Source organism: Vipera ursinii (assembly GCF_947247035.1).
Source record: "Vipera ursinii genome assembly, chromosome: 2".
In the NCBI taxonomy this organism is placed as follows: Eukaryota; Metazoa; Chordata; class Lepidosauria; order Squamata; family Viperidae; genus Vipera; species Vipera ursinii.
In genome coordinates, this window is record NC_139513.1 from 26,776,705 (window position 1) to 26,804,602 (window position 27,898).

Consider the following 27,898-nt stretch of genomic DNA (forward strand, 5'->3'; position numbering starts at 1 on the left):
AGAAGGTGAATGAGAAGCAAACTCTTGACACTATAGCTCCTATGGAATCCTGCTCGACTTCTGATTTGGGCATCCCGAGAAACTTAAGCTATCTCTTCCTCACCTGAGTCCGATATGTCATCCCAGTAGGGAGAATCAAATTCATATTCAGCCTTCAAGATCTGCTCAAACAGCTTGGTATCGTTCTCATCGTAAAATGGGGGATACCCACACAGTCTGAGGTAAAAGAGGGGGGGGGAAATAGGGCATGCGTGACTACAAAATCTAGAGGCCCATATTGCAGGGAAGGGGAATATAGATTGGGGAACAGGTGAAACAGTGAGGAAGAGAAATAGATACATGTGAGCAGGCAGAGAGAGAGAGAGAGAGAGAGAGAGAGAACTGAGTATACCTGGGCCCAGAAAAGAGAAGAGGAAGAATAGGAACAATGCTAGATAGAATACTGAGCTGTTAAGCTTTCCTGTAGAGATAGTAAATACCAAGTAGAGGTAGTCCTCAACTTACAATGATTCATTTAGTGACCGTTCAAAGTTACGAGTGCCATTGAAAAAAGTGAGACACCGCCAGTCCTTGCATTTAACGACCATCATAGCTTCGCAATGGTCATGTGATCAAAATTTGGACGCTTGGCAACCAGCATGTACTTAATGACGGTTGCCACATCCCGGGATAACAACAAGCCAATGGAAGAAGCCAGATTTGCTTAACAACCACGTGACTCACAACAACGGCAAAGATTTTCTTAACCCACTTGTGGCAAAAGTCATAAAAGTAGGCCCCTATCACTTACTCCCGCCTTACGTAGCAGCAGAAATTCTGCTCACACTTGTGATTATGCGTTGAGGACTACCTATGTAACCGCAGTAATTCCAAATTATTTCATCCCATTCGGAAATTGCTAAACACAACCCCAGAGAGAGGTTATCATCTCTATGGCAAAACATAGAAAGCAATGCAATTATTCCCTAGACTGAAGGAGTGGAAGCAAGAAGTGAGAATCACATCGTGACCAAAGGGAGTGGAATTTCCTGTCCTCCAAACTGCAAACGGGGAATCGTACAAAATTAAACACCATATGCAAAAGAATAACAACAGACCACTGAAGCATCTATGCAAATGCCAATGGAAGGCAAAAGGGCAGGATCATGTTTGTAAATTATTAAATACAACTAGAAAGAAATGTATTTAGAAGCAACAGGAAGTATTATCAGTCCTCCCTATCTTCCTGTTTACCCTCCCCCCAATTCCACTCAATACATACAAGATGTAGGCAATGACTCCAATAGACCAGCAGTCCACAGCCTTGCTGTAAGGCTTCTGTGCCAAGACTTCAGGAGCTGTGCCACATAGGGGAAGCAACATGGAAGAAAAAAATGCAACTATTAGAGACTGAAATGTGTTGCTATGTCCACTAATACTTATTGGTTAATACACGTCTTACACTGGGGAGTACCTTCAGAGGTGATAAAAGGCCTTCAGATACTGGATTCCAATAGACCTACCGTAATCAACAAACTCACTATTTAGCAATGATAGTCCAACAGCATCTAGAAAGCCATAGATCAGGGGTCTTCAAACTTGGCCTTTTTATGACTTGTGGACTTCAACTCCCAGAATTCCTCAGCCAGCGTGCCTGGCTGAGGAATTATGGGGGTTGGAAGTCCACAAGTCATAAAAGGGCCAAGTTTGAAGAGCCCTGCCATAGATGCTTTGACCCAGTTCTGAGAGTTGCTATCTCATTAATCAAGCTAACTATTAAAACTTGTTTCAACTTTCCATCGTCCTCCAGGATAATTCTCAGTTCTGACCCAGGATATTTGTTCAGTCTTTTTTCCTTCACAAAATATGAAGATCATTTGAAGGTGTCATGCTTCCAGATCTGATCCCATCTCAGGTCCAACATACTTACAAGTACCTGGTTAAGGTATGTTGAAGTGAAATTTCCAGTCAAATGACATTTAAAGCTTTAGAAGTTTAACACAGCACAACAGAACAAATACCATATTATTTGGCAATTCCTGTCCTAAAGAATCAACTCCTGTCATAGGGTTACTCAAAATAAATTCTGTTTACGGCAGAAATTTCTCCTTGGTAGCTTCCTTCCTGCCTCTTTCCTCCCACTCAGTGGCATGGCTATGGAAATCCTGAAGTAGTCCTTTGTTTATCAATTACTCTTCCTGAGGAAAACCTTTCATCAAAGATTGAATGCTTTAATTTACTTGGATTCTAGAGAGAGAAAAAAACTCAACAAAATCCTTCCAATTTGGAATAGAAATTTTTATTTTATTTATTTATTTATTTTTTTCCATTTATATCCCGCCCTTCTCCGAAGACTCAGGGAGGCTTACAAGCTTAGCAGTAGCCTTCATTCTATGTATATGCCTGCTTATTAGGGCTTTCACACACACCCCAAGCGGCATTATTACAAAGTCAGCTTAATTGCCCCCAACAATCTGGGTCCTCATTTTACCTACCTCGGAAGGATGGAAGGCTGAGTCAACCTTGAGCCTGGTGGGAAATGACCCCCAAAAGGGGCAATTTAGGAGCAGCAAACAACATTAAAAGTCTCTTTAAAAGGAAGGAGCAAAAGAGAAAGATTCTAATTATAAGGATGGAAGTGCCGAGAGGCCCTAGACGGAGAATGAAATAGAATCCAGAAAAAGAATCCCTGTTTACACAAAAAACTCGGCCTTGATGGATAGTCCTACATAATCACAAGAAGCTGAACTCAAGGAAATTGTTACCTCTTAAGATTGGTAAGATTGTTTATTACTTTGGCTTTTTGCTCTCACCCCTCCCCAAATATTTGTATTATTTTATGAGGAGCGGGACCCTTGCTGCTCACCCACATAGCCAGGAGTCCCACAGGCTGTGGACATGACACTGCCGGAGCCTTCGATCTTCGACAGTCCAAAGTCACTAATCATGATCTTCGATTCCTCATCCAGGCTGTAATACAACAGGTTCTCAGGCTGATGGGAAATTGGAAAAAAGCAAGAAGGCAGAATTGGGAGAATTTAACAGCTTTATCAAACTGCAGAATATAGTACGTTCAGAGTAAATCCGTACAAACAGACCATTGTAGACTAGTAAATACTTCAAATGTTTAAAAAATTAAAAATACCCCACCTTATAAAATACAAGAACAGAAATAAACCTGAACAAAACAGACTATGGAAAATAAGTTCCTGAAATAAAATTAAAATCAATTTTAAATTTTTTTCCTAAAGCTGGCTTTAAAAGATAAGCATCGTTTTTGAAAGGAACTAAGGATGGAGTTCAAAGAAAGGAAACAGGTTGGGATTCCATTCCTCTGAACAGTGCCAAGAGGAAAAGAGATAAGGGCAGAATTTATCAAAGGGATGGTCCCCAGAAACACAAGTGTAAACAAACACACCCTACATATACAACTAAAAGCTTCTAATACCAACAATGGTGTCAGTACCACTAACAAATGAGTCCCGGCCTCAGGCAGGAGGAGACACGCCCCCCCCCCAGCACTTCTTATGCATTCATGCATGAGCAGCAGCAGCAATAGAGTTACCATTAAATCTTCATTTGGTTACCCTGTAGACAGCAACAATGTTGTTCCAGCAAGCTTCACGCTTCACACACACTGAAACAGATGTTCCAAGTGGCAGACTGGGAAGGCAGCAGGTGGGAGCTGAGCAAATATCTACACACCCCCTCACATTTTGGACATAAGCTGTTTCAACTTGTCCCTCAAGACACCGCTATAGAGCATTGCATGCCAAAACAACTAGACACAAAGATAGTTTTCGCCCCCTACGCCATCACTCTGCTAAACATCTAACTCCCTCAGCACTCTGTGTTATGCCTAAAGATATTTACCTTAGCTTATGCACCGGAGACAAATTCCTCATACGTCCAATCACACTTGGCCAATAAAGAATTATTCTATTCTATTCTATTCTATTCTATTCTATTCTATTCTATTCTATTCTATTCTATTCTATTCTATTCTATTCTATTCTTCTGTTCCATTCCATTCCATTCTTCTGTTCCATTCCATTCCATTCTTCTGTTCCATTCCATTCCATTCCATTCCATTCCATTCCATTCTATTCTTCCATTCCATTCCATTCCATTCCTATTCTATTCTATTCCATTCCATTCTTCCATTCCATTCTATTCTTCTGTTCCATTCCATTCCATTCCATTTCTATTCTATTCCTATTCTATTTTTCCATTCCATTCCATTCTGTTCCATTCCATTCCTATTCTGTTCTATTCCATTCCATTCTTCCATTCCATGCCATTCTATTCTTCTGTTCCATTCCATTCCATTCCATTCCTATTCTATTCCTATTCCTATTCCTATTCCTATTCTATTCTTCCATTCCTATTCTATTCTATTCTATTCTATTCTATTCTATTCTATTCTATTCTATTCTATTCTATTCTATTCTATTCTATTCTATTCTATTCTATTCTATTCTAATTCTATTCTATTCTATTCTATTCTATTCTATTCTATTCTATTCTATTCTATTCTATTCTATTCTATTCTATTCCATTCCATTCCATTCCTATTCTATTCCTATTCCTATTCTATTCTTCCATTCCATTCTATTCTCCTGTTCCATTCCATTCCATTCCATTCCATTCCATTCCATTCCATTCCATTCCGCTGTTACCCCATAGAAAGCAGCAATGCTGTTCAAGCAAGCTACATGCTCCACACACATTGAAACTGCTGTTCCAAGTGGCAGACTGGAAAGGCAGCAGGTGGGAACGAAACACCAGAAATTCTTAGCTCATGTCTGCATTCCCATCTGCTTTTTAGTTGTTATTGTTGTTTTATGATCCACACTTCTTTTCTTCTCCCTCTCGCTTCTCTGCCTTCTGGACAGCCATTTAACTGGAATGGTATAAAGTCTCCTGCCTTGAGCAGGGGGTTGGATTAGAAGACCTCTGATGTCCCTTCCAGCCATATGATTCTATATGTTCTATGAGTCCCCAGTTTGCTACCTGCCCTGGTCTATCACTGAGAGTGTCTCTTTCATTTTGCCTTAATGGTAGAGACATCTCTGTAATCAGAGGACCAGCACAGGCTATTTTCACTTAGAATAGACATCTTGGTAGACATACAGTACTTTCCTGGGTAAAGGGCTGGCTGAGGAATTCTGGGAGTTGAAGTCCATAAGTCTTAAAATTGCCAAGTCTGAAGATCCCTGATCTAAGCTGCTACAAAGGAAAGGGGTGATGCGAGAGGTCCATTTACAACATAGGGAAAACGTGGTTCACTGTACAGGTAGTCCTCGACTTACAACCACAACTAACTCCAAAAATTCTGTTGCTAAGCGAGACAGTTGTTAAATGAGTTTTGCCCCATATTAAGACTTTTCTTGCCGCCGTTGCTAAGCGAATCACTGCAGTTGTTAAGTTAGTAACCCGGGTTGTTAAGTGAATCTGACTTCCCCACTGACGGAAGGCCACATAAGGTGATCACGTCACCGAGGGACACTGCAACCGTCATAAAATATGAGCCAGTTGCCAAGCATTCGAATTTTGATCACATGACCACGGGGAAGCTGCAAGGGTCGTAAATGTGAAAAATGGTCATAAGTCACTTTTTCCAGTGCCGTTGTAACTTTGAATGGCCACTAAATAAAATGGTTGTAAGTCAAGGATTACCTGCGGCGGTGTGTGGGAATGAATCTGGGAAACTGGAGGAAAAGCCACAGACTAGAACAGGGGTAGGCAACCTTGGCTCTTTTATGACTCGTGGACTTCAACTCCCAGAATTCCTGAGCCAGCATGGCTCAGCTTGGAAACCTCTCCCTTTTCCCTCAGCATGGCTGGCTCAGGAATTCTGGGAGTTGAAGTCCACGAGTCATAAAAGAGCCAAGGTTGCCTACCCCTGGACTAGGCCATGTCAAATAAGCAGCAGCTATGTCCACAGAAGGAATGGGAGAGTGGCAAACACCTCAGAAGGGCCCATCCCTGGTTTATGTTGCATTTCAGTTTTAATGCCCTTCTCAAGTGAATAATACTGGTTTTCTTGGTCTTGTAATCATTTTTTATATTTGTTTGGGGTTGTTTTATGTACATCATCCTGAACCACCATTGGCAGGAGAGATATTTAACGAGAATCAGATTGCAAGGTCCAAATAGCTAACATAGTTGTCGTTTCAGGTTATTCATTCTTTCTTTCCCTCTCCCTCTCCCTCCCTCTCTCATGCAAACAAAGATTCAAAGAGGAGTAGGCTAAGAGGGTCTGCCTGTTCATCCTGGCCAACGAAGTCTCCTCCACCCTACACCACCCCATCCCATCCGACTTGTTAGTATGAAGAAGAAAAAAACTATTTTTTTTTCAAGTGGAGCAAATAATAGTAGTTTATGCTTCAATCATTCTGATAGTTAAATGTTCTATCTATAGCAACAAAGAAAGTCAGGCAGGACATTTCCTCAGTCTGGAAAAGTCCAGTTTGCGTGGTATCTCTTCTGAAACAAAGATTAGAAGAAGCTGAGCTTATACAGCTATGTTTCTAAAATGAAATAAATATGTCTACATATCTGCCCGGTGAGAGCCTTCTACACAAATCTGGTGTCATTTCTAATCCTGGCTTGGCAATCAATCTTCAGACACCGAGAGTAGCAATCAATTACTGGCACCATCACATTCTAATGAGTGGCAGGTGAGGCTTGCTCTGCATAGAGGCCAACGTCTGACATTCACTACTTGTACCAGTGTTTTTTTTGTAAAACAAAAAGGTGCCGGAATTCACACATGTCATACAACCCGCCTTGCCTACCCTACAAGGTTCCATCCAAAAAAGGTGCCGGAACTCCGTTCTATGACAAAAAAAAGCCCTGAGTTTAACTATATTGGGTTTTTAAGGCAAATATATAGCAATTTGCAACATTTGCATTTCTAGCCACTGTTTGGCACTGTTGCTATGAAACCACTGTCACCTTTTGTCATTTCTGCACATACAAAGAAAAGGGCTGGCCTGCAACTCCCAAGAGCTGTAATAATATATTTATCTGATCAATGTACAATTATCTGATTTTTAATAATTACAACTTTTCTTCTTCTTTCTCTTTCCCTGTGCTAGGTCAAGAGAGAGACAGGATGTTGTAAGTGTAAGCATTCTTCTTTGTGTATCCTATGGCTTCTTCCTTCTTATTTATGAGACTCTACATCTCCTTTACATACATATAGCATAGAGCTGGAAGGGACCTTGGAGGTCTCCTAGTCCAACCCACTGGTCAAGCAGGAGACCCTATACAATTTCAGACAAATGGATGTCCAGTCTCTTCTTAAAAACCTCCAGTGATGAAGCACCCACAACTTCTGAAGGCAAAGCTGTTCCATTGGTTAATTGCTCTCACTGTTAGGAAGTTTCTCCTTAATTCCAGATTGCTTCTCTCCTTGATTAATTTATATCCATTATTTCTTCTCTTGCCTTCTGGTGTTTTGGAAAATAATTTGACCCCCTCTTCTTTGTGGCAGCCCCTCAAATACTGGAACACTGCTATCATGTCACCCCTGTTTCTTCTTTTCTCTAGACTAGTCATACCCAATTCCTGCAACCATTCTTCATATTTTTAGTCTCCAGGCTCTTAATCATCTTAATTGCTCTTCTCTGCACATTTTCCAAAGTCTCAACATCTTTTTACAATGTGGTGACCTAAACTGGATGCAATATTCTACATGTGGCCTTACTAAGGTTTATAAAGTAGTACTAATACTCCATGTGATCTTGACTCTATGCCTCTGTTTATGGAACCAAGGACTGTGTTAGCTTTTTTGGCTGCTGCCACACACTCCTGGCTCATATTTAAGTAATCGTCCACTAGGACTCCGAGATCCCTCTCACAGGCTGACGTTTGAGAGACAAATTACCACATCATCTTCTTTCCTACTCATCTCTTACTACAGATGTAATGTCTATGGATAACTGCATCTAATCGATTACCCCCCCCCCTCTCTCTCTCTCATCTCTTTTTAGAACTAAGCATTCTCGTTTAAACCCTTTTGGCCTTGAATTTTCCAGAATTAGCATGCCCACCCTTAACAAATTAAAACAAATTGAAACCTAAAACAAAACTGCACAGATGAACTTGTACAGTGACCATCTCAGATGGGAGGTTTATCACATCTCTTTTTAGAACTAAGCATTCTCGTTTAAACCCTTTTGGCCTTGAATTTTCCAGAATTAGCATGCCCACCCTTAACAAATTAAAACAAATTGAAACCTAAAACAAAACTGCACAGATGAACTTGTACAGTGACCATCTCAGATGGGAGGTTTATCACATCTGACTTCCTGCTGCAAGTCCCTCCATATCTCCGTCAATCTCATCTCAGTTGCTATTAACCCACAATAATCACCATTTCATTACAAGGCGAACCTGGCAGAGAGACTGATTTGCATCGAGTAATCAGATAAAAGGGAGGGGGAGAGAGAGAGAGAGAGAGAGAGAGAGAGAGAAGGGGAGAGATATTTCCTTTGCAGAAATGTTTATTCAAATTCCCACCAGACAGCTTTTAGAAAAATAAAAATGGTCATAAGATTTATATCTATACATTTTTTATTTAAGCTGGTCACAGTCAACTCTCCAGTTATATATTTCCAACACCCCTGCTGGAAGATTTTCTGCCCATTTCAGAAGGAAAGTACTTTCATTTTATAAAAGCTTTTTACTGTTTTCTTTAGTGTGGAGCATTTATGATCAATAACCCGCAGAAATGAGCAATTCATAGATAGATCAAATGACATTTTTACATTTTTTTTAAATCTTTGAGATTTTCATAAATAACAAATAACATAGGGATGTTTTCAACAAATACATTTTTAAATAAATACAATTGCATTAATGGTTGCTTAGTGGGGCTGGATTTGGCATGGAATTTTGAGAATAGGAGTATTTTAACATCAGACGCATACTGCAGCTGTAATTGGGAGGGGAAGGATGGAGGACATTGGCTATTTTATACTGGAAGAAAAATCTAAACCTGCTTTTTAAAAATAAAAACAAGCCCACATACAGTGACTAATTGCAGGAATTCCCAAAGGCACTTTTTCAAAAGGTAATTGGACTTTTTTTTTTCTTCGAAGATGTGTTACTTCTCATCCAAGAAGCTTCTTCAGTTCTGACCGGATGGTGGAGTTATCTGGTTGTTAGTACTCTTTCTAAGAGCTGATGAGGCTACTTCGAGGTTTATCTGTGCCCTCACGGTCGCCTGAATAGTGCAAATGGGCGTGGAACCTTTTTTGGAACTGCTGAAAGGATTATGTTGTAAACAGGAGATAGGAGGTGTCGTATCCCACTACAGTCCTTTCAGCTGTTCCAAGAAGATTCCACCCCCATTTGTATTATTCAAGCAACCCCGAGGACTCAGATAAACCTCGAAGTGGCCTCAACAACCCTCAGAAAGAGTGCTAATGACCAGATGACTGCAAGGAATATAAATCCTTCCATCCTCCACTCTTCAGTCAGAACGGAAGAAGCTTCTTGGATGAAAAGCAAAGCATCTCCAAGTAAAAACAAAGAAAGTCTAGTTGCCTTTTGGGAAAGCACCTTTGGGACCACCATGATTTGGATGACTGAGAATCTCCACAGACAATTGCAGGAATTGTGTTTACTTTATCCCTCAGTAAATAGCTTGTGGGGACACCTCTTAGTGGAAGGAGGGCTACAATATGCAGAAACACCTGGCCAAGATCAACAACCCACCTTGAGGTCACGGTGCACAATGCCCATGTCATGCAGGTATTTAACGGCATCAAGGATTTGACGGATCAGCTTGCTGGCATCTCGCTCTGTGTAAAAGCCCTTCTCCACTATCCTGTCAAAAAGTTCCCCTCCAGAAACCCTGTCAGAGGGAGATAGAATACAAGTAAGATCTATGCAAACAGATCCTTGCAAGCCTCTAACCTGGATTAGGTCAGTGATAGCAAACCTTTTGGGCTTGGCATATCAAAAATTCAGAAAACGCCTAACTTGACTCTGGTGCTATATCGCTACCTCACCCAACAAAGGAGAAACAATTCTTTACATATTTATTTATCTTAAAAAATATACAGTCCAATCAAAAGTGTTGCCATGAGTTGTATAAAAAATGACAAATAATAACAGCGAAATACGAAATGAAATATAAGCCGTTTTCGAGTTGTAGTTTTGAGAATAGTTCTTGTCAAGTATTGGTGAATGTTGGCATGGCACTCAAAATGTTGTGGCATGTCATTTTTGACACATGTCATAGGTACGCCGTCACTGGATTAGGTCCACCACAAGACTCAAAGGGGTTGGGAAGCCGAGGACACACCATGCTACAGGTAGCCCACAACTTATGATCACAACTGTATCTAAGCGAGGTAGTTGTTAGGTGCCTGATTTTACAACCTTTTTGCTGGTTGATAAGTGAATCACTGCAGTTGTTATGTGAATCCAGCTTCCTTCATAGACTTTGCTTGTTGAAAGCTGGCTGGGAAAGATGCAAATGGTTCACGTAACCGCTGTAAATACATGCCAGCTGCCCAAATTTTAGGGATTACATTGAGCATGGGAATGCTCCGACGGTTCTAAGCGCGAAGATTGGTCGTAAGGCAATTTTTTCAGTGCTGTTGTAAATTCTAACAGTCGCTAAACAAATGGTTGTAGGTTGAGGACTACCTGTATTTCTCCCTTTCCTTTTTAGCGCCCATCCCGTTCAGGTTGGAGGCACCATTTAAAGTACTTCCGGGTTGAAAGGATTAGCCAGTGACATCACCATTGCCCCGGGAATGCCTGTGGGGCCTCCTTTCATGTGCCTGTCAAGGAGCTGGAGCAAATGACGGGAACTCACCCTGCCACGCAGTAGCACTCAAGTCTCAAGCGTGGGCTTGCTAACCTCCAATCCAGCACCCAACCACATGAGCTGCCGCACTCCTTTCCTTTTTAGCCAACAGGGCCTGAGAACCGTGGCTCCCTCCCTCCTCTTTCCTAAACCTTCAACTTACAGCTGCATGATGAGGTAGAGGTGCCCTCCACTCTCGTAGATGTCATCCAGGGCCACTATGTTCGGATGCTTGATTCTGCCAAGAGGGGAGACATGTTTTAATTAGGAGGTGCGATAGATCTCCAAGGAAATCTATTTCGTTTTGCCTTGATAGTTTTAATGTTGACATTATTGTAAAAGGAAAATATAGATCAGCTCGGAAACATCTCGCAGTGTAAAATGCAAACATTACTCTTCATGGGACAGAGTGTCCCGATCGCTACTGAATACTGCACAGTAGCAAAAACCATTCTGCATTCACATTGCTATGCATTTTTTTTTAATCTTCAGATTGGGAGACGTTGCCTCATGAAACTATGGCAGGGTTATTTCTCAGTGGGTGGAAGGTTTCACGACAAGGTGAGATGGCCAGGATTTTGTCAAATATCAACTGAGGCCATGTTTGGAGGATGTTAATAAAATCTGGCAGCAGCCAAAAAATGAGTTTTGGAAGAACTTAGAAGAGAAAAAGCACAGAAGTAAGAAAAAGCGAACCTGGGAATAAAAGTTGCTGATATCACAGTCAGTATGAGGGTGTATGTACGGAAAGTTGGGTAGTTTGAAGCAGAATCCCACCTCAAGGGATGGGCGAGTTTGAGGAAACAGTGTAAAAGAACCTTGGATATAGAATTACAAGAAGGCTGGTGGTGGGATCTCCACCCTTTACTCTAGAGGAGAAAAATCTACTTTGCAATCCAACTTTTACTTTCATCATATTTGTCCAAGTTAATTAATTGACATTAATGTCTTAGAAGGGACACGGTGGCTCAGTGGGTTAGGACGCTGAGCTTGTCGATCAGAAGGTCAGCAGTTTGGCGGGTCAAATCCCAAGTGCCGCGTAACAGAGTGAGCGCCTGTTACTCGTCCCAGCTTCTGCCAACCTAGCAGTTCAAAAGCACGTAAAAATGCAAGTAGAAAAATAGGGACCACTACGGTGGGAAGGTAACAGCGTTGCGTGCGCCTTTGGTGTCTAGTCATGCCGGCCATATGACCACGGAGACATCCTTGGACAAGCGCTGGCTCTTCGGCTTTGAAATGGAGATGAGCACCGGCCCCTAGTGTTGGAAACGACTAGCACGCATGTGCGGGGGAACCTTTACCTTTACCTAATGTCTTATGAGAATCCCAAAATGGGAAGAATGAGTCCTGTTAGTAAGTAAGCAAAGACTCAGTTGTGCACAGAATTAAAGACAACTCCATCCGGTCAGTCTTGTTCTGGGAAGACCTAAATCCAGTCAGTTAATCCATTTGGACTCTCCACTGAAGAACATGGTCCCAACATCCATCAAGGCTAGAACCCTCTTCCCAAACCCTGCTTGACTGCTCCTGTTGATGCCTGCCTGGACAATGAGGAAAGTTAGTACAGATAGTCCCTGACTTATGGCCACAGTGGAACACAAAATTTCCATTGCTAAGCCAGACAGTTAAGTGAGTTGTGCCCCATTTTGTGACCTTTTTGGCACAGTTGTTAAATGAATCACTACAGTCTTTAAGTGGATTGTGTGGTTGTTAAGTGAATCAGGCTTCCCCTATTGACTTTGCTTGTCGGAAATCAGCTTACCAATGGAGATCACATTACTCCAGCACAGTACAACTTGTCATAAATACATGCCAGCCGCCAACTACCTGAATTTTGATCATGTGACCATGAGAATGATCCAACAGTTGTAGATATGAAAATTGGTCATAAGTCACTCTTTCAGTGCTGTTGTAATTTTGAACGGTCTCTAAATGAATGGTTGTTAAGTCAAGGACTACCTGTAATATAAGAAATCTTTGCTTGTGGGTTCCTGATGTGAGGATTTAAGAAGATACATTCCTAGAGAAAATGAAGGGTGTGTGGCTGTATTTTGACCTTGCTAAATGTAATTATCTACCGCAGCAGTCCCCAACTTTTTGGGCACTAGGGATCGGTTCCGTGGAGAGAGGTTTTTCCACGGACCAGAGGGAGCGTGGTTTTGCATTGCTGCCTGCATCCCGCGGATGGGGCTTCACTTGTTTGTGTGGCCTGATTTTTGTTGGCATGCTGCGGTTCGGTACTGGTCTGGTTGGGGACCCCTGATCTACCGGACAGGTCCACTGGACAAAAAATTGGACCGGATTAAACATATTGGGAGAATAAAGCATCTGATCGTCAAGCAGAAATTAAATTCCAAAGGAAGAAATTTAGAATGTGATGTGAACTGTGAGGGAAAAGTTCCTAAATATCAAGTACATTTGACCAATTTGTAACAAAGGACTGATACTAATTAATGACCTATTGAGAAACAGTAATTAACATATATAAACATCATTTGAATCCACTCCTTGATTTCTATTTGCTTTTTAAAGTATCAATTAAATTCTTTTCGTCTAACTTGTTTCCCTGTTGTTAACTTAACCATGGATTACTCAATTAGCTTAAAGTTCTCTGTGTGAATAATGTAGCATAAACTAACTGCATAAGTTCAAAGCATGCTAGACTAAAACACACTCATCTATTTGGGATTCAAGCTGTCTCATGAACACAGCCTCCAAATCTTTTCATTTATTTCCCCCATATGAAACCTTTACCTCTCTCACAAAGTCACTTAGATTCTTTAATCAAGATGCAGGACTTCCTACGCAAACAACTGGAGAATTACAATTATTGCCCTTACTACCCCAATTTGCTTGCTTATGGTAAGAATTAATGAGCCATGGCACAGAAATGACTATAAAAATGCTAAATGGAAATGAGGGAAACACAAAATCACTACAGATCTGCCTTTAAAAAGAGGAAAAGGATGCAAGCATTTTTTTTAAAAAAAAATTGGCAATACATTGTTGTGCAGACCAGTTTGTTGATATCACACAGTTTTGGTTTTGATTGCTTTTGAAAGAGTGTTGTAGGCACTTCGACAAAAGTATTATCTAAAGCAGGTACATCCAACCCACGACCCATAGGCTTCATGCAGCCTGGGACAGCTAATAATGTGGCCCCACAAGATCATAATTTTTTAAACATTATTATGTGATTTTTTAAAATATTACATATTTTATATACAACCCAAGACAATTCTTCTTCACTCAGTGCAGTCCAAGCAAGCCAAAAGGTTGGACACCCACGATCGAAAAGAAGTAATTATTAATTTTGCAAAGGATCACTAATAAATATGGGCATGATAAATATGTTCCTATACCGGGCAACAGGAGATTACAGGTAATCCTCAATTCATCACCACATTTTGAGGCCCAAATTTCTGCTGCTAAGTGAGACGGTTGTTAAGTGAGTTTTGCCCCATTTTCTAATCTTTCTTCCCACAGTTGTTAAGTGAATCACTGCAGTTGTTAAGTTAGTAGAATGTCTGTCAAGTGAATCTAGCTTCCCCACTGACTTTGCTTGTCAGAAGGTCGCAAAAGTCATAAATATGAACCGGTTGCCAAGCATCCAAATTTTGATCACATGATCATGGGGTTGCTGCAATGGTTGTAAGTGTGAAAAATGGTCACAAGTCTTTTTTTCCCCCAGTGCCATTGTAACTTCAAACGGTCATTAAATGAACGGTTTTAAGCCAAGGACTACCTGTATATGACTGGTCTCAAGTAAATTCGTGAAAAGTGCAAATTTAGATTCTAAGAATGATTTTCACCACTAAAAACATTCTTGTGGTCCTTCACCAAGTCCTTGGCATCATATTATTATAGCCATTTTTATGTGAGAGAAAAGACGAGATAGGGAAAAAAAGCAGTTATTGAAAGCTTCTACTACCACTGCTACACAGTGAAAGAATGGATACTAAGGACATTGTAGAGAGGTTATTCAAGGTGCAATTCAGGAGAAAAAACAAAACTCAGTAATCCTCCTACTGTGATTAGTTCGAAGCAATAAAAACAGATATGATGAGCAGGGAGATTGTAATTAAAGATATTAGAGTCTTGAAAAGCTCCAGCAAGATTTCTCCAGTCCAAAGTGGACAAGGTACTGATGCAATTATTTTTTTTAAAAAAAAGTAGTGCCAAAACTAAAGTATAAAAAAGGGAATAAAGTCCATAGAGCTGCAAGAATTTGGTAGTAGGTTTGTCTGGATGTTCTAATCTAAGGAAAGACAGCAAGACAAAAAAAAATAGCAGTGACAAAGTAAATATGGAGTTAACTGAATGTCCAAATTGTTGGAGTAAAACTAATATTTGTTAGCTTGAGGCAGGAGATAAGATACTGTTTATATGTGCAAATGTGCTTTCACCTCACTGTTGCACCTCACTAGATAATCATATTATCTAGTGTTTTTTTCATGATTCTTTTTTTTTTAAATGAACTACTTCAGCAATAAGTCATTGGCCCCAGAGAATTTGCACAGCTCCTTCCTTTTAAGTGAACTTTCCGGCTTGCTAATTTCAGCTACCTATTTGGTGATAGTTGATGCTAAGCAAGAACCGATCACTTGAAAACTCACAAGTAGGTCTTAGTAACACTAAGAAAAACTCCAACTTTGTAACAGACAGCGAATGTGACAATTGCAAGTGAATAGCCAGCAAAGGGGTCATGCCAGAGCACGCAGATAGGGTGCCCTAATGAAGCATGAGCAATGGATGGTAATAGTCACACGGCTTGTTCTGGTCACAAGAAAACACTGTGCGGTGCCAACCTGGACTATTTTCAGAAAAGCTGATATTCCACATCAGATATGGTAACTAAAAAAAGGATATCTGGTTGCTGCAGAGGGCTAGTGATGAGCTTGCTTTGAAGCAACTGAGAACGGAAACTTGATCATATCAGGGACTATAGCTCCTCAACCCAATTTTAAATTTCTCACTTCACAGTAGATTTTTTTTGGACAAGGGGCTCACAAACAAGGAAAAAAAGGAAGGAAGGAAGGAAGGGAGGGAGGGAGGGAGGGAGGGAGGGAGGGAGGGAGGGAGGAAAAAAATCACCTCACCAAAGGAAATTTAGTCCCTACCATTTGGTTAAGGCAATTTTCCCAATCTTGTCCTGAAATGTGTTAGCCAATGTTTATCACAATTAGGGATGACCAAAATCATATACTGACACTGATAGGCTTCAATGTTGTAATATAAAAAATAGCCTCTTATAACTTGGACCAGGGTCCCCAACCTAGGGTGCCCACACCTCAGAGGATTAGAGATGGAATTTCAAGGGGTGCCACAAACAGTGGTGAGTTTCCCTTAAGCATAAGTCACTGGTCACAATTACTTCTGTAGGGGATGTGAACATTAATCAAACATTTCCTAGGGATGTGGGTCATAGAAAAGGTTGGGAACTAATTACTGGCTTAGACCAACAATTTAATTAGACATAGACAATGCATTTTCACTGCTTCTGGGAGTGGATTTAGGAATGTCTTTTCTATTACTAAAGCAGGGGCCCCCAACTCCCAGTCCATGGACCAGTACCGGGCTGTGACATTCCAGCAACGGGTCTGCACAAACAAGCAAAGCCCCATCTGCAGGATGCAGGCAGCACCCAAAACCACGCACATACACACACACACACACCCCGGTCCGCAGAAAAGCCTCTCTCTCCACAGAACCAGTCCCTGGTGCCCAAAAGGTTGGGGATCTCTGTACTAAAGGACTAGATCAGGGGTGGGCAATTATGTCCCCTTTACAGCATGTGGACTTCAATTCCCAGAATTCTTGAGTCAGCCATGTTGGCTCAGGAATTCTGAGAGTTGAAGCCCACAGGTCTCTATGGAGATTCGCTACGGAGATCATCCAGGTCATGGTTGTCCCAAAGGTGCTTTTTCCAAAAAAGCAACTTGACTTTCTTAATTTTTTAATTTGAAAGATTTGACTTCTCATTCAAGAAGCTTCTTCAGTTCTAACTGAAACTAAAGTTAGAACTGAAGAAGCTTCTTGAATGAGAAACAAAATGTTTTCAAAGAAAAAAAAAGAAAGAAAGTCTAGTTGCCTTTTGGAAAAAGCACTTTTGGGATAAGTCCCCAAGCTGTAAAGGGGGCATAGTTGCCCACCCCTAGGCTAGATTAATTAGGATGATGCAACTATGTGTATTTATTCATGCACCCTACTCATGTGCCCAGAAGGAAAGTAGCCTATTTATTTTTGACACAAAAGGTTTAGGTAAAAGAATTTAAGTCCTGTTGGCCCTTCCTTTTTTTACCTTGCTGTACTTTATTGCTTTAAGCAATTCCATCACTCCAGTCCCATTCTACTGCTGGAAATGACTCAATCTGAGGGCAAAATTCCTTGAAGCATCTGGTGATACAATCTCCAGGGCTATATATACCCCTATGCTGTACAATGTTGAGGGCCCTTGCAGTATGGAATAGACAAGGTATAAAAATATAATAATAATAATAATAATAATAATAATAATAATAATAATAATAATAATAATAATTCCACTGTTATCTCTGCACTTCACTGAACGATATGTGGAAAGATGCTCTGGCAGAAGAGAAGCAATGCAAAGCACAGCAATTATGTCCTTTAAAAAAACCAAACTGAACGAAATATATTACAGGTAGCCCTCATCGTATAAGATTTCTTTAGTGACTGCTTAAAGTTACAATGGCACTGAAAAAAGTGACTTATAACCATTTTTCACACTTACGACCATTGCAACCTCCCCATGGTCATGTGATCATAATTCAGATGCTTGGCGATTGACTGTTTATGACAGTTGTGTCCCGAGGTCAGGTGATCACAGTTTGCAGCCTTCTAGCAAGCAAAGTCAACGGGGAAGCCAGATTCAGTTAACAACCCTCTTGCTAATTTAACAACTGCATTAATTCACTTAATGACTGTGGCAAGAAAGACCATAAAATGGGGCAAAAGTTAACCTCTGCTTCGCAACAGAAATCTTGGGCTCAATTGTGGTCGTAAGTTGAGGACTACCTGTACCAGGATTTCTCCTTTTCCCTGCTTCCCGCTTACGCAGTTTAAAAAAAGCAGTACACCAGAAATGTGTAACATTCTTCTGCATGTTTGCAACTGAACAAAGAAGCAACAAGCAACAGGCCAACATCCCTAACCCGAATCCCTCCTGATGTGTAAGGAATCAAAAACTTGGGACAGATGCAACAGAAGCTAATTTTCTCCAGGTTTGCTTCGCTTCTGAGCTTTCCAAAGCAACTAGATTGGTCACAGTTCAGAAAACATCTCGATTTTTGGTCTGAACGATCAGCAGCTATTTTTCTGAACCTGACTGATAAAGAGTAAAGAGGGCAGAGAAGGAGGAGAGGTACCACCCACTTGTGCAGCACGGCAATCTCATTTTCAATGCTGGTCTCTTTTCCTTCTAGCACCTTCTTGGCAATGCATTTGATGGCCACCAATTTCTGAGTCGATTTCTCTTCCGCCATCACCACCTCTGAGAAGGCACCTCTGGAAAACAAGATGGATTGGGAGGAGGGAAGTGAGACATTAGGCAGTTCCCCGGCCAGGGGATGCCCCAGTAAGGTGGGCATTGCCTGCTGCAGAGTGCCAACAGATGTAAAATGTTTGAGGTCCGGGAAGCGAACGACAGAACGTGGTCCATCAGCCCAGCAAAGCAAAGGGAAGGGAGAAAAGTAAAAAAAAAAGAAAAAAAGGGGGTGTGTGTGTCAAAACAAGTGACCTCACTTTTTGCTCTGCCCTCTTCTCAGCACCAACCCCTCCCCCTTACACCCGGCTGGATCTCTCACCCAGCCGCTGTCACCACAGCAACCTGCAGAATCTTAGCTATTTATAGGAGAACATGTGAGAGATGGCATTGGGCAGGAAGGAGAGAGAATGTGCCAGGAAGAGAGGAATCTGAGATTTATTTATTTATTCATTTATTCATTTATTCATTTATTCATTTATTCATTTATTCATTTATTCATTATTTATTTATTTATTTATTTATTTATTTATTTTAATTACATTTATATCCCGCCCTTCTCCGAAGACTCAGGGCGGCTTACAAGCTTAGCAGTAGCCTTCATTCTATGTAAATGCCTGCTTTCGCCCCCCCCCCAAGCGGCATTATTACAAAGTCAGCTTATTGCCCCCAACAATCTGGGTCCTCATTTTACCTACCTCGGAAGGATGGAAGGCTGAGTCAACCTTGAGCCTGGTGGGATGCGAACCTGCACTAATTGCAGGCAGCTGGTGTTCCTTAAGGAGGCATTAGCCCACTGCTCCACCAAGGCTCATCCACTTGGCAGGCAAAGTTGGTATGGAACCACCGAGGTTCAATCGGTTTACAATCTCAAAACCAGCAAGGTCTTCCTGAATCTGCAAACTAAGGGGATGAGAGGAGAAAAACACCATCGGAAGAAGATCCCACCCCTAGGTCAGAAGTGGAGCAAGAATAAGGATGAGTAGGGCATTCTTTCCACTTGGACAGAGAAATACCTGGACTTCGAACCAGGTGCTGCTATCCTCTTGTGTAAACAGAAGTATACAATTCACGCGCCAACCCTCATTCTTGTGGAAACAGGCGCCCTTTTTTCTGAAAGACTAGCCCACAGGTCTGCAACCTGCGGCTCCGGAGCCGCATGTGGCTCTTTCAGCCGTCTCCTGCGGCTCCCAGTCCTCTGCCATGTGCAGTCCAAAAAAAAAAGTGGGACTAAAAAAGTTCAACCAATCAATTCAAATATGCAGGGTAGGTGCATATCTCACCTTGGCTCCACTCTTCAGTCAAATCCTGTTCTGCCCATGTGCGTATATACGCGCATGTGCACACATTTTCTGCGGCTCCCAGTCCTCTGCCATGTGCAGTCCAAAAAAAAAAAGTGGGACTAAAAAAGTTCAACCAATCAATTCAAATATGCAGGGTAGGTGCATATCTCACCTTGGCTCCACTCTTCAGTCAAATCCTGTTCTGCCCATGTGCGTATATACGCGCATGTGCACACATTTTCTGCGGCTCCCAGTTTTTGCTTTTGTGAGGGAACCGGTTCCGAGTGGCTCTTTCACTGTTTCAGGTTGCTGACCCCTGGACTAGCCTGTTCAGAATAAGCATGCAGCAGGCAAGCAAACGAATCTCCCTCTCTGTTACGATTGAATCGCATCTGGTGGAGTGCTAGCAGAAGGTAGGGAAAAGCAAAGAACACATCCAGCTTGGTTTCTATTTGGGAACCGCTACTAGATTTTGTGCTTGAGATAGAAAAAAGAAAAGAAAGGGATTTGCTGATTAGACAAGTTTGTTGTTATAGAACTGGCTGGTACATTATTAAGTATGCAAAAGTAAAAAGTTGATGCTGTCATGTTATTATTTGTATTCTACTGCACTGAAAAGAGACAGAAGTTTCTTTCTTTCTTTCTTTCTTTCTTTCTTTCTTTCTTTCTCTCTTTCTTTCTTTCTTTCTCTTTCTTTCCTTTCTTTCCTTCCTTCCTTCCTTCCTTCCTTCCTTCCTTCTTTCTTTTTCTTTCTTTCTTTCTTTTTCTTTCTTCTTTCTTCTTTCTTTCTTTCTTTCTTTCTTTCTTTCTTTCTTTCTTTCTTTCTTTCTTTCTTTCTTTCTTTCTTTCTTTCTTCCCTTTATCCCATCTTTCTCTCTCCCCCTTTCCCCATTATTTTCCTTTTTCATTTCACTTGTATTTTTATAAATTTAATAAAAATACATTTTAAAAAAAACAGAAGGCAGGGCATCGATTCAAGGCCAAGATTTGATACCTGAGAATAGCAAGGAAGAAGAGACATGGGTGGAAAACTAACTGAAGAACCACAGAAGAGAAGGCCTGCATCCCTATCTCCATATCCACCAATATTTACACTCCGATATGTCAGCGAGCCCGTCTAGCCCCACCAGACAGATTCAACTTGCCAGCTGCTTTTTATGGCCTGGGGAAATTTGTGGTGGATAAGGAAACGAATAAGAATTAGTTATGATGGTGATCTGGTACAGTATCTTCGGCAGGCCTCTAAATACCACTTGCTAGGGAACAACATGACACGACCTCTCAAACAGCTGGTGGGCTTCCCAGAGGGACTTGGCTGGCCACTGTGGAAAACAGGATGATGGATTAGATAAGCTTTTGATCCAGTCCACAGAGGCTCCTCTAATGCATTTTATACATAAAACAAGCTGCACTGCTAAAAACAAAGGCTGGCAAAAGCTAATGGATGGGCTGCGCCCTACTTTTCCCTTCCAGTTCTTAGGAAATGTGGGGAAGACAGCTTAACTCAGTTCACGTAAGGTACAGCATCCATTCATTCCAGACTGGCTGAGTAATAAACAAAACAGCTCCCATTTTATTTTCACACATGTAGACGTTATTTACATGCATTATCATACTCCCCTAAATGTGCATTAATACTCCTTAAACCACCATAAAGGTATGGTGTACATAGGGAAACTCAGGAAATGCTGGATCTGAATGAACAGGAGCTGTGCCCTGCATCGGTGATATAGCCTTACCCCTTTCTGAATACCTAACAAAGACAACCAAAAAACTTGAGACATCTGAAACATTAAAATAGTCATAATTATGGCATGGGTTTTTGTGGGCCAGTGGATGCAGGACTTAGCAATTGAAATAAATAAATTAGGAGATAGAGGGTTCAAATCGCTATCATGTTTAAGAAGAGTCTATAACAGGGGTAGGGAACGATGGCCCTTTTATGACTTGTGGACCTCAACTCCCAGAATTCCATCCTGGCTCAGGAATTCTGGGAGTGGAAGTCCACATCATAAAGGGGCCATCGTTCCCCCCCCTCTGGTCTATGGCAATTCAATGTCTGAGAAAAATGGCCTGTTGTGTTACTGATCCATCTGGAAAATAATGCTTATGTTGACTTTATTCTAAACAGCATTTACAGCTCCCTACTGCACAGTAATGCTTGGAAGGGAAACAGGAAAACAAAAGATAGGCTTTGGGTTTTTGATGGTGGAGCCATATTTGTTTGTTCTCTAATTTTATCCATAAATAACCACATTTCAGATCCTTTGAAAAAAGGTCCATTTCAAAATGGCAGCCGGCTTATCTGAACTTAAGAGCCTTGCCATGGCCAGAATGAAGCTTTTCACACTGAGTACCACAGCTTAAAATAACTAGTCACCTGGAGTGAATCCTCTTCCTCAAAATAGCAGCACATGATAAGACTGTGCACATACTTAAGTTGGAGCCCACACCTCCTGTCAATATTAACAAATCTTGTGCTAATATTTGAAGCCATAGGTAGCCTGAACTAATTCTCAATTGTTGACCCAGTCCTGGGATTAATTTCAGATGTTGCATGCAGGGCAATTCATGAAAAGAACACAAGGAATTTTGCATTCTCATACAGCGGCCATTTTGATCCATGGCCAGTTTGCCACCCTTCTCCAAGCTGATGCATTCCACGAAGGCCTAGCGCCCTAGACCAACAGTTCCCAAACTTTTTCAGTCAGGGAACTCTTTAGAAGAAATTTTTCTCCCTACAGAACCTTAACTCTATCCCTGATTTTTATTAAGCATTATTATTAAGAAGCCACAACTTCTTTCATCCACTCCTATTGCCTGAGCATTTTGCATAATAGAGTAGGTTTGAAAATAAAGATAAAACATTTTAAATATAACCTTTATTTTGGTACAAGATAGTTGGCCTTGTGTGGCTTTATTTTAAAATCTGTTTTAAATTTGATTTTTGAGATTTATCACGGAACCCCTAGTATGCTTTTCAGGAACTCAAGGGTTCCATGGAACACAATTTGGGAAGCACTGGCCTAGACAATCCCCAGTTGGAAACGTGAAAACCCAGAGCATCCATAGACATCTGTGATATATCTCCTAATAGAAAAATAATGTGAAGTAACTTCTGAAGGCTGCATGTTTAGGGGTAGTACTTTTCCTACAGAATATGGCAAATAGTTTCTGCTCTTCCATAGCTATTTGCAATCATAAATATTGGAGAGAGTACAGGTTGTCCTCGACTTACAACAGTTCATTTAGTGACCATTTGAAGTTACAACGGCACTGAAAAGTGACTTACGATCATTTTTCACACTTTACCACCATTGCAAGTATCCCCATGGTCATGTGATCAAAATGTGGATGCTTGGCAAGTGGTTCATATTTATGACTGTGGAAGTGTCTTGGGGTCATGTGATCACCTTTTGCGACCTTCTGACAGGCAAAGTCAATGGGGAAGCCAGATTCATTTAACAACCATAGTAGTAACTTAACAACTGCAGTGACTCACTAAACTGTGTCAAGAAAGATCATAAAACGGGGCAAAATTCACTTAACAAATGTCTCAGCAACAGAAATTTTGAGCTCAGTTGTCATCGTAAGTCGAGGACCACCTGTATTTTAGAAGTCATCTAATATATCTGCAGTGTGTTAGTTGGAGATGGCTGCTCTAGGGTAAAGATGACTAAGTGCTAGCTTAGCCTTATGTCTGGACAATAATTTTGTTTACCTCCAAACTCCAGAGTGGAACGTTAGCCAGATTAATGGAGATAATGGCAGGTAGGCACTATTGCTTGGCTTACATTTGCCAAATTGCTTCAAACCCAGCACCTCAACTGTATCTTTATCTAGACCTCACTAAGGAAAGTTTGAAAAAAGAAGGCACGCCTTCGATACATCCTCCCCAACAGCATCATCACTAGGGTGGTCCAACTTTCAGCAATTTGCTCAAAGGTTCTACTCTACCCACCACTTTTTAAAAAGTTGACTCTTCTCACTTCTATAGATTCTATGTATTCATTTGATTTGAATTACCCAACCTACTTCTAGTTGGATTTGTAAAAAAACGGTTTTCAAATAATGGATCTAGGCCAGACATGTGAAACCCGCAACGTCATGTGACGTCGCGTGGTGTATCGGAACGTTTTCCCCATTGCTGGCAATGGGCTGGGCGCGGTTTCCTCGTGACACATCCAGCCCGTGGGCCGGCAGTTTGACACTCCTGACCTAAACCAACTGGCTGAATTCAAGACAGAAATCAACAATAGGCTTATTTGTAGCAAACACTCAAGATAGCCCTGGTAAACAAGCTTAAGAATATTTACTTCTGCTGGGTGTAGTTCAGAGTTGCATAGAATATAATAACCTGTAAATGAACCCTCTCAATCTATTAGAACTTCATACAGGCAACAAGGATGGCTAATTTAGATTACAGCATGTTGAATAAACAAATTTTGAGAGCGAAACACTGTTGGGATTTGGATCTCCTGGCAGATGACTTGGTAATCTGGAAAAGATTTAGGAAGATTACCAGCTCTCCTGACTGTTTAGCAACAGTTACAAAAGGATTCAATTCCCATCCTGGTCTTCTCTAAATTAGGCTAAAGTTTCTGAAATGAAGAAGGCTCAGGCAAAACAAAAAAAAAAAACCAGGAGGAGATTTTTAGATGAAACTACTGTAGTCCAAATTCTGGCACTCTTGACTGGATCCCACAAAACTCTCTCCTCTCTTTGTGCAACAGCCTCTACCCAGACAGCCCCAGAGCTGAAAGAACTCACGTGCCGAGCACCTCCCGAAATTCATAGATTTCCCGGATGTCTTCCGCTTGTTTTTTCCAGCTGAGTTCATCGTCTTCCAGGGGCATGGTTCTTCCTGGGCTAAGAGCTGGGCTGCTGTTCAATTCCCAGCTGGCTCGAAGCAGAGGAAACAGGCAGATGTAGTAAATTCAAGGTCTAGCTAGCCGAATACAGGCAGATGGCATTAGAACAAAGGCATCGGAAGGCTTTGCCCTGAAATTAAGCAGAAGAAAGGAATGGGTGGCAACGCGAGGCCGATGAATAACTGCATATTCAGCTCGGTTCTCCCCATACGTATGGAACGTTGCATCTGATGGGAGTTTGCCATGGCTCCTGAAAGCTTCCACCTTTTAATAGAATTTGGATAAGGTTCTCCCAGACATCTGATTTTGTTGTTGTTGTGTGTTACCCTAAACTAACATGGCTCTCTTCCTACAACATGAAGCAAGAATTTTTTCTTCCCTTCAGTGAAGATGTTTTCAGCTGCGTCAGACTTTAAAGCACATCAGCCTTTGTGCTAATTGTCTTGGCTGAAAAGCGTTAGCTTAAAATCAGTACAACACAGTCTCGGTTTACAGTTTGTGAAAGTTCCTCAGCTGAAAAGTCCCTCTGGGAGGCTGCAGCCCAAAAGATCCCCCCAGACCTTAAACCTCCATTGCAAAGGCTTCATGAACTTTTACAAAGGGATCAGCAGGGACTCATAACTCTTAAGCCTTCATCTTATCCTTCCTTTCCCCAATTCCTCTTTATCTTTGCACCCTTCAACATATTGCTCTGACTTTCTCCTGTTTGGTAACATTACAGCTGTCTCCATGGAAACAGCTGTAGTGCCTGCAAACACTGAAAATACAGCACCTTCCTGTGCCTTACACATGGTCTCTTGGGGTCAGATCTGCTCATATTTTCACACACACACTCCGTTAAGGCCGAGATGCCATGTCTCCATAGGAGGCACAGCTAGCATTTCCGCAACTATTAGCCAGCTTCTAGCAAAGGCTACCTAAGACTGGGTTAGTTTGGTCACAAGGGTTATGTTTTCGCATTGTCTGAACTTCTGCCTGTGGCTGAAAAAAAACCCAAGAAAATCGTTTAAATATTCCAAACACATTATGCACAGCATGTGCAATGCTGTTCATCAACATTTTAAAAAGTCATGACACAATCTTCTTGCCCTTCTCACCCAACCAAGCTCTTACACGTGAGTGCAATTAAAGTTCCTCTTGCCTCAAATTCCCACAGTGCAAGCTAGGTTGCTTTTTGGCAAAAGACAGACACACCCCCGGCAAGCAGTCAGTCAAATAACATTCATTCAATCTAAAGGAATCAGGACGTTCAGCCTCCTGGCAGAAGATTTCTTCCCCAACTCAGTGCAGACAAATGGATGTGATTTTAAGGTCTGAGAATGTCCCACCATCTCAAAAAAAGTAATGTTTCTCTGCAGAAAAAAAAATACGTTGGGGGAAATGAACCTTCCTCGCTCCTCCCTTTTCCAAGTGATGCTAGCTTTCAATCCCCAGGAAGATCTTGAGAAAAAGGAAAGGAGAGGGACATTTACACGTGCATTTTTAAAGGGGTCATTTTCCCAAGATGGCTGCACTAGATGCTTATCATGAATGGAAAGTTCATGTGAACATACTCTTGTTGGAGGGTACTATATACATAATGCTGCATTGAAATGATTGTCTATTGTGTGAACAAAAGGAACTGGAGTTGTTAACCCCCTAACAAACTCTTAAATCACCCGTTATTTCTAACTTTCCATTTCTTTCGAGAGACAGTCTCCCTCAAAGCTTCTGTAACACACACAGCAGCATCCACGGCCCAAAGCATTAGCTTGTAACACAAGCCAACTGCGTATGTCTGCATAAAATAGAAAGCTATTCTTTGTTCCACATTGCTGGTGTTTCACCTGAACGTGAATATTTATTTCACAGTCATCATAAAATCTATCAAACGTGTTCCCCATCCAGGAGAGAGAAGCAAGGGCCGTGCCTTGCAAGAGCAAGTAGAGAATATTCAGTCTAGACACGTAGATGTGAACGTGCCACTCAAAAAAGGAAATAAAAAATAATGTAATAAAGCAGATTTAAAAGTGGAAGGGCTCCCAGCAGCATTTTCCAGGGCAAAGCACAATAGTGTCTGAGACTCAACATTATATAATTTGGGACCTCTGTGGCAAAACTCTCTGGGGTGTGAATCTCAGATTCTTGATAAGCACCTAATTTTTAATGAAATCCACTTTGATTTGCGCGTGGATTGAAGAATTAGCTCTCAGGCTTCTCCATGTTATTTCACAGACCTGTGTGATACTTCCACCACCCCATTAAATGAAGGCTAATTATTGGAATAGAGGATTTGATCTGTGAGAGGGATGCTTATCTCTGTCTCTTCCCCACTGGTTCCCCAGATCTCCCTATCTTGGCTTATTCTGTACTCTGGCTCCTTCCTATCTCAATAGAATTGGAGAAAAGTGGAGGCAAAAGAACTTGGGGATGGCCATTTTTCACCTGGCGGCTTTTCTCGTTTCAGCAGTTAATATACCTTAAAATACTGTATTGATTCTTTAAAAAAAAACACCAGAAAAAGATGGAGCAGGGGTGCACCCAGAATCAGATAGGAGTCCTGTAGCTCAGGAAGGCAGGTAGATCTGACAAGGCATTACAGGCTACAATGGGGTGCACCCTGCCCTGTACCTCCATGCTAGCTTGCTGTCCTCAAGCGTACTATCCTGCCTTCAACATGGAAACAAGTTTGGACTGTCAGTTTCCATGTGTGAAATGGGTCTCTCCATCACCCATGAGGCACAAAATCTAGTTGGTCCCTGGCTTGGCCCTGAACCCACCCATATTCATTTATTCTTGCTCTTATATCTCACATTTTCTCCGGGGGCTCAAAATTTCAGGGGACTCTCTCTTGATTCACCAAAGATGCTACACTATCCCACCCAAAGTTATCTGTGAATGCCATGCTTGAACAAAGACTTAATTTGGAATCTTCCCCCGCCCCCCACCCCCACCCCCCGACACACACAGTCTAGTAATCTTAACTTACTGGATCTCTTTTCTTCTGTGGGATGTTGTCAAGGAAAAGGTTAATGGACTACAGAACCCAGTAATCATTGCCATCTTAGCCAAAGATGCTGGAGGTGACAGTTCAGAAATATCCGAGGGGCACAGCTTTATTTCCTACTAACCACTTCTACTCACCTACCAGGAAGAGTCCAAAAGCATTCTTAACTATACTTCTGAACTACAACTTCTACATTGCTCATCATTGACTCTAAATGAGTGAGGCTTTGGGCTGCTGGTCCACATGGTCACATATTCCCAAATGGCATAGAGGCCTTTAATCATCCTAAATAATGCAGCAAGGGTAGTTCTACTGGATTTCTTCCCTTATGTTCAGGATAGCGGCAATATCTGGCTCTCCATATATTGCTCATTTTGCATATTCCCAAATGGCATAGGGGCCTTTAATTATAGTAATGTAACAAGAGTTGTTCTACTGGCTTTT

The 27,898-nt window shown here is 41.4% G+C and overlaps 1 protein-coding gene and 1 long non-coding RNA gene across 4 annotated transcripts in view; both read right to left on the reverse strand.

Moving 5' to 3' along the window:
- LOC310636369 overlaps window positions 1-27,898 on the reverse strand; it is a 431,277-nt gene that overhangs the window by 214,487 nt on the left and 188,892 nt on the right. The gene's annotated exons all lie outside the window — the stretch shown is intronic.
- The window catches only part of CAMK1 (calcium/calmodulin dependent protein kinase I), a 40,725-nt gene that overhangs the window by 5,277 nt on the left and 7,550 nt on the right, over window positions 1-27,898 (reverse strand). For 2 of the 3 annotated variants that reach the window (XM_083356068.1, XM_083356067.1), the window contains 7 exons: window positions 24,368-24,598; window positions 18,206-18,337; window positions 10,974-11,048; window positions 9,709-9,847; window positions 2,846-2,972; window positions 1,262-1,337; window positions 104-216 (listed from right to left, as the gene is read on the reverse strand). In XM_083356068.1, the coding sequence (XP_083212194.1) occupies window positions 104-216; window positions 1,262-1,337; window positions 2,846-2,972; window positions 9,709-9,847; window positions 10,974-11,048; window positions 18,206-18,337; window positions 24,368-24,453 (748 nt within the window). In that variant the 5' untranslated portion in view covers window positions 24,454-24,598. Of the gene's footprint in view, window positions 1-103; window positions 217-1,261; window positions 1,338-2,845; window positions 2,973-9,708; window positions 9,848-10,973; window positions 11,049-18,205; window positions 18,338-24,367; window positions 24,599-27,898 lie in introns of those variants that run through there. The other variant, XM_083356069.1, reaches the window with a different exon arrangement.